The sequence below is a fragment of the Carlito syrichta genome, unplaced genomic scaffold, assembly GCF_000164805.1.
Source record: "Carlito syrichta isolate Samal-C Ts95f unplaced genomic scaffold, Tarsius_syrichta-2.0.1 Scaffold306694, whole genome shotgun sequence".
In the NCBI taxonomy this organism is placed as follows: Eukaryota; Metazoa; Chordata; class Mammalia; order Primates; family Tarsiidae; genus Carlito; species Carlito syrichta.
The window spans coordinates 1031299-1043187 of record NW_007250790.1 but is presented as its reverse complement, the minus strand read 5'-3'; the positions used below and the strand labels follow the sequence as shown (position 1 = coordinate 1043187).

General features: G+C 36.7%; 1 protein-coding gene across 3 annotated transcripts in view; it reads left to right on the top strand.

Moving 5' to 3' along the window:
* The window catches only part of TUSC3 (tumor suppressor candidate 3), a 250356-nt gene that overhangs the window by 90599 nt on the left and 147868 nt on the right, over positions 1–11889 (top strand). For all 3 annotated transcript variants that reach the window (XM_008063270.2, XM_008063268.2, XM_008063269.2), the window contains exon 3: positions 2924–3041. In XM_008063270.2, coding sequence (XP_008061461.1) covers positions 2924–3041 — 118 coding nt within the window. The remainder of the gene's footprint in view (positions 1–2923; positions 3042–11889) is intronic.

Genomic DNA, 11889 nt, shown 5'->3' with positions numbered 1-11889 from the left:
GGGCTCCGGCGATCCTTCCACCTCAGCCTTCCAAGTAGCTGGAACTACAGGCGCGCGCTACCACACCCGGCTAATTTTTTTTGATTTATTGTAGAGATGAGGTCTCACCCAGTTGCCCAGGCGGGTCTCGAACCCGCGGGCTCAGGCAATCTACTCACTTCAGCCTCCCAAAGCGCAGGATTACAGGCTGAGCCACCGAGCCCGGCTAATAGATTATTTTATTTTAAATAGAAAATAATTCCTCAGAAATTTGAAGGAATTATTTTGTCAGCCCAGTATCTAGTGTTGCTAGATCATTCTAATTCCAATCTCATTGTTTGTCTTGTTGAGGAATTTCCCCCCCGGAGGCATTTATGATCTTTTTATTCATAGAGTTCTGAGATATCACAGTATTTCTTCATGTTGACTTTTCCTTATTTCTCTCATTATGGACCTGGGAAATAATTGCATTGTTTCAAAAAATACCATGTTCTCTGTTTTATATCTCTTTTTTTTTCTGAAATGTTTTTCTTTTGAAAGTTAGACTTACTGGATATCTGTAAGTTTTCCCCCTACCTCACTATGTTCAACCTATGCCTTTTTTGTTATGTAAATTTTATTTGACTCAGTCTTCTTTGTATATACATTTTTTTTTTATTTTAAAGTTGTGGGGTACAATTTAGGATTTGGTATACAAGTGGACATCGCACAGGTGACTATCTTCTAATACTGTTTTTTGAGTTAAAGTCTTGCTCTGTTGCCCAGGCTGGAATGCAGTGGCATGCTCACGGCCACCACAGCCTTAGCCTGCTGGACTCAGGTGATCCTTCTACCTCAGACTTCCAAGTAGCCAGAACTAGAGGTACACACCACCACACCCAGATAATTTTTTGATTATTATGGAGACAAGATTTTGCCAAGTTGCCCAGGCTGTTCTTGAACCCCTGGGCTCAGGCAATCCTCTTGCCTCTGCCTCCCAAAGTGCTGGAATTATAGACATAAGCCACTGTGCACAGCCCTAATACTGTTTTTTTATTTGAGAAGTTGTATTTTAAATTTATAAGTGCTCGCTCTTTTACTTTATTTGTTCCCTTTTTATATGCTACTGTTCTTTTTTAGTGAATACTGTTTAACAAAGCAGTGTTTCATGGACCCTGTGCGTCCCTATTCTCCATGGTATACCAAGAATACTAATGCCTGACTGCTCTTTACCTAGGCAGTTTCTCAGAGTCGTGTGTTCAGTGACAAGCCTTAAAGAATGAGGTGTCTCCCATAAAGTAAAGAAAGTACAGTTTTGTTATCACTTACTGTAAAAACAGGAAATCCCCTAAACTCAGTTTTCTTCTTGTGTAACATATCACCTGTGTGTACAGGCATCTGTGAAGGGCCCTTTGTGTCACCCTGTAAGACTTCAGGGCATAGGGAACTGATGCAAATGAAAATAATATAGTTCTTTTTTTCTGACTCAGTCTCATGTATTCTGCCAGTATCAATGAAGCTGTATCAAGCTGACTTGTTAGCTTGTATTGTAGGATAAGATCTCAGACCCTGCAAGCAGTTCTTGAAAAATATAACATCTTCTCTCACTTGTTCTTAGTATATTAGTTAGATTTACTTTTTAATGATTTTGGTTCTTCTTTTAGAGTTTGTTTTTCTTTATTTGTTTTGGAAGATTTTAAAAATCATGTTAAGTTTTCCTCAAATATATATTTCTTTTTTTTTTGTCTTGTTATTAAACATTATTAAACAAGAGAACGGCTGACATTGGGACTGGTTGGGGAGGGCGCAGAAGTTTGGATCTGTTATTCATTTAAAGAAGTTTAGTTATGATCCCTAATTTTGGCTTTATTTCGTATATGCAGACTCTGTTGCTTCTGAATCCAGTGCATTTCCTACTTTCATCTTGCAATTCAGTCTCCTTTGAGATTGTAGCTTCCTCCATCAAAACTTTTCACCAGCTTTCTATTTTGCATATATTTGTTGAAATTGCTTATTTGCTGGTGACTTTAATCCAAATCTCTTTGTTACTGTGAGATTGTACTTTTGTATTTCTTTATTTCCATTTTTGGGAGAGGAAGGAGATAAACTCCTGAGAGTTGTCAACTATATAGAAGTAATCTTATTTTTTTAAAAAAAACTTTAGCAATAATTTATTGCTTTTTGTTTCTATTAATGTGCTTATATCATTTCACTAATGCCTTTTCTCTATTTCTACTCTCTGCCGACATCTAAATATAAAATTTTATCATCTGGAAAATTGGAAAAATGTCTGATAAAAATGGGTTACAAATAGGAAGAAATATCATCTTAGAGGCAAGTTTGTTTGTGGCATCTGGTTTAAGCTATAAATAAGTTTGTTATATGCATTTTTAGGTAAACAGAATATATAAAGATGCAGTATTAATGTATTTACAGTTTTAAAATGTATATTTCCTTATGATTTTTGTTACTCTGTTAAACCAAACTGTGAATATTCTTAAAATTGGTTTATGTCTTTTACTAAAAATTATTGGAAGATGTAATTTATATAGGGCATGCCACAGAATGTTTTTATCCTCTACTATAAGAGTTGGCAAACTCTTTAAAGGACCAGGCCAGTCTTGTGACACATAACAGTTGCTGTTACTTTATTCAGCTTTGCCTTTATAACACAATAGTGGCCAAAGGCAGTATGTAAATGAATAAATGTGACTGTGTTTCAATAAAACTTCACTTATGATCACCTAAATTTGGATTTTATATAACTTTTACCTGTCAAGAAATATTTCTTCCTTTTTTTTTTTTTTTTTCTTTACAACCATTCAAAATATTTAAAAAACTAGTCTTCACTTGCAGTCGGTATACAGATTGGCCAATACTTGCCCTAGAATTACCTATTCTATTAACTGCTTTATTAATGTGTCAGTACTTACATGTTTCTTCTCTGCCCCATTATTCTTATCAGGCAAGCTAATGAAGAATATCAAATACTGGCTAACTCCTGGCGCTATTCCTCTGCTTTTTGTAACAAACTCTTCTTCAGTATGGTGGACTATGATGAGGGAACAGATGTTTTTCAACAGGTAAAAAGAGTTATATTTTCTTTTTGTGATATACTTAACACAGTTGGTTATGGTTGATCCATTTTTGTTTGCTTGCCAAATAAAAATACAGTTTATTGAATGTGTTAATAAATACAATAAATAATTATAACAAATTCTGTGATTCAAATAATTACAGCTAGTGTTACCATATAATTGTATACTTTTGCCACTACGTTTGATAAACACATTTTATCTTTTGCCTTATGAAGAAAATGTGCTTTATTCAGCATGCAGTGGCAGTTTACATACATTAATCTTATATTTGTATTTGACTACATGTGGTTTAGATAGTATTTTGCACAAACATATGACATTTTTTATAAAATTCATCACAGGTTTTATTTAACCTTTTTTTTTTCACTGCAACAGATACAGAGAATTTTACATGTAAATGACTAAATATTTATTTTAAAGTGTTTTCTCTCTGTTTTGGGCTGAACCATATTCCCCAAATTCATATGTTGAAGCCATAACTCCCAGTGTGACTATTTGAAGATTGTGGTTGAAGCAGGTAATTAAAGTTACATGAGGTCTTAAGAATGGGGCCTAATCCAGTGGGATGAATGTCCTTGTGTGAAGAACACCAGGAGTGCATGTGCACAGAGAAAAAGCTGTGTGAGGACACAGGAGGGCATACACCCAGAAGAGAAACTTCACCAGAAACCAACTCTGCTGTTACCTTGATCTTGGACATACAATCTTCAGAACCAATAAACTCTCATGTACAGTCTTCTTTATAGAGCAAAGTACTGGACTTTGACATTAGACTGCTACTTGTCATCTATATGGTTATGGTATGTCATCATCATTGCTCACATTGAGAACTTTTGTTTTAGGCCCTGTTCTAAGGGCTTCGTATGTATTTTTTCATTTAATTTCACAGCTGTCCAGTGAGACAGATGTTGGCTCCATTTCACAGGTGAGAAAATAAAGTATGGAGAGACTTGCTCATCCAAGGTTACAAATATCTGTAGCTAAAAATTGAACTCAGCAGAACTGAGTGTCTGACTTCCAGAGTCATAGCTCTTATTATGCTGTTACCCTGCAGTTACTAAGTTTTTTTATGTTGTTGCCACTTGATCATTCCCTTTAAAATGCAACACGTATTGTAGTACCAAGTGTTGATTGGTTTGGGTGTGTTGACCTGTTTAGTTTTTCCTCACATCTCTTTACCAGATCATGGAAAAGCATGTAGTTCTGTAAGAAATCTAGCCTACTAATTGTAAATCTCCATTTGTGATTATTTTTGCTTATTTGTCACCATATTGATTATTTATTTGTCTTGGTCAGTTTCTAGTTGAATAAGATAAATTATTTCTTTTTGCCTTCAGTTCCTTTTTCCTATTACTTATTTCTTCCTCTATAAATTTATTTTTATTTTTAGGGTGTTTCTTTGTGTTTAGTCTACAGATAGTATTGAGTGCCTACAAGTGGGAACAGTAAACTGTCAAGAAAAACTTACTTGGTTCTTCCCTATAAACATCTTACAAACTAGGAAACTAACATAATAATAATAATTAATAATAATAATAATATCATAAATTTTTTTTAAAAAAAATCAAATAACCTTATAAAAAATTGCAGTGCTATAAGAACCAAATGTCATTTATTTAAGTCCAAGAAATTCTATAGCATTTCAGGAGAATTGAATCTAGAGATTATCAATCAGATGAAAATGCTCTTCATTATATTTGAATGCATTCTATCATATTGACAAATTGTCATCTGGGTTCAAGCTGAGTGCTAGAGCATGGTCTTAAAGCCCAAATATTGACCCTAAATAGACCTGTAAACTCAATGAGGAAAGTGGGTTGGGTTAGTTTAGTTTTGTTGTTCTATCTTTGTTAAGTTATTTTTGTTGATAGTACATTATCTTTGTTTCATTATATCTAATATGCTAAGTATATACTTAGTATATTAAACATATTCACTTTCACAAATAAATATGCTTTTTCCTGTTTTTATTAAAACAGTGTCTTTCTTGGTCTATCATTAAAACAGATATTTAATAGAAACACACATATTTTACTTTGTTTCTAAATACTGTAAGAACTAAGAATTGACAAAAACACCATGCATCTTACCCTTGGTGTCATTATTGGGAAGGCAGTATGGTGTGGGTGGGGAAAAAATATGCATTTGTCTCTTTTTAAAATGTTGGTAGTTATTTAAAAAGAACTTTGTGGAATAATGAACTTACTTTGTGTTGAGTACTAACGTTAGGTTGCTAATAGATAATCATACAGAAATCTGGTTAGAATCATTGAATTCTTTTATATGTTTTAGACAACTTTTTATTTTTGGCATAGATATTAGAGTTGCAATCAAGATTGTTTTTAATTGAAACTTTCCTCAGGTTAATTTTAATTCAGCAAGATTTCTAGTGTAGCACTGCTCTTTCTTTTCTAAAACCTAGCCCTTGGCTTAGCAATAAGAGTTTTTATTTTAAAATGCAGGAATGCATAAAGGTTATAGCAGTTAATAATTTTTATGAGGAATTAGAATCTACAAAAATTGGGAGGTATGTATTTTGCCTCACTTGAGAACTACTAAAATATTTTTAAAGCTTTCTATTCCCCAACTAAATTATGAATCATGTTTTGTTGAAGTAATCTGTAAATTGATGTTTTAGAGCACTGTCAGCAGTAGTGTGGTGTGGAAGGTAATATATTAATATTAAAACAAGTGAAGAAACTTGGTAATTTCTGGCTTGTTGGGGACTTGTTGGGAAAGGAACTTCAATTATATGTGATTCCCATAGGAATGGCTGAGGCTAAGTATCTGATGATAGACCAGTGGGTTAATAAATACTGTGTTGGAAGGAGCTCTGGGCTAGGTAATAGGTCTGTGTTGTGCCCTGCTTTGTGTAGCCTTGGGGAATTTGTGCGTTTTAATTTTAAAAAAAAGGATTTACATTATTAGTTTTGCTTTTTCACTCTAAGATTCTAGAACATTAGTCCTTAATATGTATTTTCTGATTGTTTTAATGCAAGGAGTGAGGACGAGGCCACTTCCTCCATTTTAATCTTATATTTACATGAGAGCTGCAGTTATTTCTTGTGTGTCAATGAGGGACACATAAGCAAGCTCTCAAAGAGGAGAAGCACAGGAAAAAAGGGAACTGTGTGTTTTGTTCACTTTAGCCAACATCACTGTCTATTACATGCAAACCCCCTGCTGGGAAATGGAGTAAGATAGACTCCTGACGTTCACAGACTATCTATCTATGTATCTATGTATCAATCTCTCTATCTTTCTCTCTCTCTACCTATCTCTCTATCTCTGTCTTTCTATCTTTCTATCATCTATCTTAGTTTATATGTAATAATCTGTGTAATGTTTGTACCATATTACAGGGATTTTTGAAAAATAATTTAGTCTCCTACTAAATTTGGTCAAAATTTTTGCAAAAAATTGTTTATGAAAAAATGTTTGGGGGAGGAGCCAAGATGACCACTGTGGAACAGCAGATTGGCACCACTCTTACCTAGCAAGACAGAGAGTAGGGATTTCATACAGTTAGTTGGAGTTACCCTAAGTACTTATAGACGGGTTAAACATTGTGAACCCAGCAAAGGTCTCTCTGAGTCCACAGAAAAGCCATGGCAGGCATGGAATTCCAGGCACACCCTCATCCCCTGCTTCTCACCAGGCACACACAAAAAAGGAAGATGTGATCAGAGAAGGAAAAGGGCAAGTGATTATAAGATGCTTTGACTTGGTTCACCAGTGCCATCAAATGCATGAAACACTGCTTTCATGAGGGAGAAAACCTGGTGGGATTGCAGTAGTGGCCGTCAGAGCCCGGGTATAATGGGGAGCAGATCCTGAGTGGGGAAGGCCCACTCTGGGGTGAATCTAACAGACATGCTCATAGCTGGCACCTGGTGGAGCAACAGACCAACATCTCTCTTTCAGAGAAGGGCAGAGAGTAGAGGTCCAGCCACCAATTAAAGGAGGCACCCTGAACACGTGTAGAAAAGTGAAACTCCTCGCACCTAGCAGGGGACTCCTTGAACACACAGAGACCAAAAGGGCAAGAATGGGAGTCTTGTTGCCCCATTCTCCTGCCACATATGTATAGAAGCTGAGATCATATTGAGTGAGGGAAAGGGGTGAAAGATTCTGGGATAAACTGGGTTACATCAGCCCTCTCCAGTGGCCATCAACCACAAGCAGCAGGGCTGAAAACTGTCCCAACTAGTTGTGCAGCGTGAGAGATAATCTGCAGTTAAAAGAACCTACCGCAGGGTGGAGCTCCTCCCTCTCACACTGAATAAAATGAGGCAGAATCAAGAAAGAAACACAAGCAACTCTCAGGATTTTAATGAAACAGCACATGAAAAAGCACCCCACAGAATGACCTGCCCTAGTTGATGGCCACAGACATCAGAGAATGAATGGCACAAGTGAAAAGAAATAAAGAGAAACATGAAGCGAAACACAGAGAAGTTATACAGGACCTGAAAGTGGAGTTGGCCAACTTCATAAAAGCCTATTCTGAAATAATGGAAATAAAGAGCTTTATCCTTGAAATTAATGACAAAGTAACACCTATTGGGAATAGGCTAAACCAAGCAAAGGAAAGACCAATCTCCTTGATGAACATAAATGTAAAAATTCTAAACACATCTTGGGAATCATTCACCATGACTAGGTGGGATTCATTCCAGGGATGCAAGTCTGATTCAGCATTCACAAGGCCATAAGCATAATCCAGCACATCAACAGCTGTAAAACCAAGAACCACATGATTGTATCATTAGACACAGAAAAAGCATTCAACAAAATCCAGCATCTCTTCTTGATAACATGCTTGAGCACCTAGGCATAGAAGGAACATCCCTAAAAACAGTTAGAGCCATCTGTGATAGACCCACAGCCAATATTTTACTCAGTGGTCTGAAATTGGAAGCATCCCCCCTTAGAATGGGAATAAGACAAGGAATGCCCACTCTCACCCCTCCTGTTCAACATAGTGCTGAAAGCCCTAGACAGAGCAATCTGCCAGGAGAAGGAGATCAGGGGTATCCAAATAGGAAAAGAGGAAGTTAAGCTATCTCTCTTTGTGGAAAATATGATATCTTGAAAACCCAAGATATTGAATCTTGGGGTTTTGGAGTCTGCTAAAAGCCTTCTGGCACTGATAACTGACTTTGGTAAAGTCTTGTTACAAAAACAATGTGCAAAAGGCAATGGCATTTCTATACACCAGCAACAAGTAGACAGAACCAAATTAAAAGCACTATCCCCTTCACAATAGCCACACACAAAAAATGAAATACCTTGGTATCTATCTAACCAGAGAAGTGAAAGATCGTTACAACAAGAACTACAAAATACTGCTCAAAGAAATCAAGAATGACACAAACAAATTGAAAAACATTCCGTGCTCTTGGATGAGAAGAATCAGTATTATCAAGATGTCCATTCTATCTAAGGCTGTCTTCAGATTCAGTGCAGTAACCATCAAATTACCAGCATCATTCTTCTCAGACAAGAAATGACAATATAGAAATTCATGTGGGAACAGGAACATGAATAGCCAAAACAATCCTCAGCAAAAGGTACAAAGTGGGAGGTGTCACACTTTCAGATTTTAAACTTTACTATAAGACTACAGTAACCAAAACAGCTTGGTGTTGGTTCAGGAATAGGCACATAAACCAATGAAACAGGAAGCAAAATCTTGATTTCTCAACCAACTCATCTTTGACAAAGCCACCAGTGCATGTTTATAGCCTCATGTTTATTGCCACACTATTTACAATAGCAAGAACATGGAACCAACTCTACTGCCCATTGAAAGTGGACTGAACAAAGAAAATGTGATACATATATATGACGAAGTATTGGAGTATTTTGCAGGCATAAAGAAAAACAAAATTAGGGACTTTGAAGCAAATTGGATAGAGTTGGAGACCATCATACTTAGTAATCTATCACAGAAACAAAGAACTGAATACCATATGTTCTCATAAGTGGGACCTGAACGTTAATCACATTAGCACAAGGGAGGAATCAGAAGTCACTGAACACTACCGGGAGAGGGAGGAAGGAAAGGGGAGGTATGTAACAACACAAAGGGTACCTGATCCTTTACCAGGGGAAGTGAGGGCAAATTGGAGACCCAAACTTCACCTACACTTGTACCCCACATCTCTATAATAAAATAAAACTTAAAAAAAGAAAAAATAATTTTTATTCAAGGAGAAAGAATTCAGAAAGTATTATGATATAGTGGTAATGAAGTGTCTAGAGTCAGAAGACCTGAATTCACATTCCAACTTTACCTCTTTATGGCTGTATGACCTTTATCTTTTTATGCCTCTGTTTTCTCTTTTGTAAGATAGGGCAAATAATAGTACCTTTTCATGGAACTGTAGGGAAGAATTAAATAAGATGCTAATATACATAAATGTGTTTAGCTTTGTACCCAACATGTAAAGATATACTAAGTAGTTACTATTATTATTACATAACATCAGCAATAATATTGGCATTCAACCTTCCCCTTTCCTTCCCCAAACTAACTGTTACAGATACTGGTTAAATCTGAATTCTGTAGAACTAATAAAAATTTAGGGTAAAGAATGAACAGCAAGAAAAGAAACAGAACTAAAGCATTATCTATGTGTTTCTTTTTGAAGACTAATTGCTTAAAAATTGTTTTATTTCTTTTGTGCTGCTGTAACAGAATACTAGAGACTGTCATTTATAATGACCAGAAATATAGCGCGTCATGGTTCTGGAGACTGGAAAGTTCAATATCAAGGTGCTGGCATCTTGAGGGACTTCTTGCTTATCATCACATGGCTGAAGGTGAAAGGGAGAGAGACAAGAAGGGCACAAATCTGCCCATGAGCGTGGGACCCTCATGGTACAATCACCACTTAAAATTTCCACCTCATGATACGGTTACAATAGCTATTACATTTAAACACGAGTTTTAAAAGGGACAAACATTCAAAACATAGTATTCTTTCCCTACAGCTCTCCTTTTCTTCTGAACCCTCTACAGGGTCATCCTTAATGGCAATCTAGACTTTTTCTAGCATGCTTCGCCAGAATCTTCCAACCTCTACCTACTTTCCAGTTCCAAAGCTACTTTCACATTTTTAGGTATTTGTTACAGCAGCAGTCCGCCTCTCTGAGACCAATAGACTAAAGTTTGTCTTAGTCCATTTTGTGCTGCTGTAACAATGCCCGAGATGCCGTGGCCTACGTGGCTGCATTGAGGGTCCCGAGAGAGAACAGCGAGAGATTAAGAAAGACACAGACACAAAGACATAAAGAAAAGCTGGAGCAGGTGGTATACTTTCCTCTGATGGAAGAGAAGTGACCCCGAACTAACTCAGCATGTTTATTTTATAATCAAGCACAAAGGAATTTGGAAGGGATTCAAGGTCTGTGAGGGAGCTATAATGGAATTTTGTTGCTACCTAAAGGCGAGCTGTCCCGCAGTTATCTTATTGTAGCCAAGGCTTTATCTGTACTATGTGCACCTGGATGTGTGGGCATCTGAGACACCATTTCATGTAGCAGGCTGTATCCCCTGCCTTTGGCTAGTATGTAGAGCTATCAAGCGAGACCTTGCCTACACTTGGGGCCATTAAGCGAGACCTTGCCTTCGCTTGGGACCTTTACTCAAGGCCTGCTATAATGACAGTGCTTGTCTGCTCCCCCATCACATCCGCTCTCAACACCAAGATAGAGTAATTCTAATAAACATACACTTATTTCTTACAGTTCTAGAGGCTGTAAGTCTAATATCTAAGGTGCTGGCATCTTACAAGGCACTTGTTACTGCATCATCACATGGCAGAAAGTGATAGATAACCGGGTGCTGTGACTCATGCCTGTAATGCCAGGATTTTGGGAGGCTGAGGCGGGAGGTTTACTTGAGGCCAGGAGTTTGAGACCAGCTTAACCTGAGCAACATAGCAAGGTCTTGTCTTTACAAAAAATTTTTAAAAATTACTCGGGCTTAGTGGCACGTGCCTGTAGTCCCAGCTACTTGGAAAGATTGCCTGAGCCCAGGAGGCCAAGGTTGTGGTGAGCTGGATTGTGCCACTGCAACTTGGGCAACAAAACCAGACCCTGACTCAAAACAAAAAAAAAAATTGTGAGAGGGAGTGAGTTAGAGTCAAGAGGGAGCAAAACTTGCCCTTTTATAATGGCACTAATCCCACTCATGAGGGTGGAGCCCTCATGGCCTACATGCCTTAAAGGTTACACCTCTAAATATTACTACCATAGCAATTAGATTTCAACATGAGTTCTGGAGGGGACAAACATTCAAACCATAGGAAGCATGAGCCAACTATTAATCTTTAGTAACAGTGTTTGAAGAGTACTAATGTAGATAACGTGGAGGTAAGTGATGAAAGTTTCACTGCATTTGTATTATTAAAAATAAAAATGTTTGATATGGAGACAATATTTCTTTTGGTTAGCTTCTTTATGCCAAGTTGTATGAAATTCTATAAAATGATTTGGACCTGTCTTTTTTATGCCAAGTTGTATGAAATTCTATAAAATGATTTGGACCTGTCTTATAGCTATGACAGCTGTAGTCAGAGTTCATGTATCAGGCAGAAGCCATTTTGATCTTGACTCTACACTTTGTTATTAAAGTTTCTATTATGGGAAGCTAAGCTTTTCCTGATGTATCCTTGCTTCTATACCAACTGTGATCATATATATATATATATATATATATGTTGATTTTCATTTTTATTCTAATTAATAGGAAAATACTAACTATGTTTCAGTCAAGGGGAGAAGAAATTTGTGAGTACATTTGTGTTACATATGTAAATTTCAA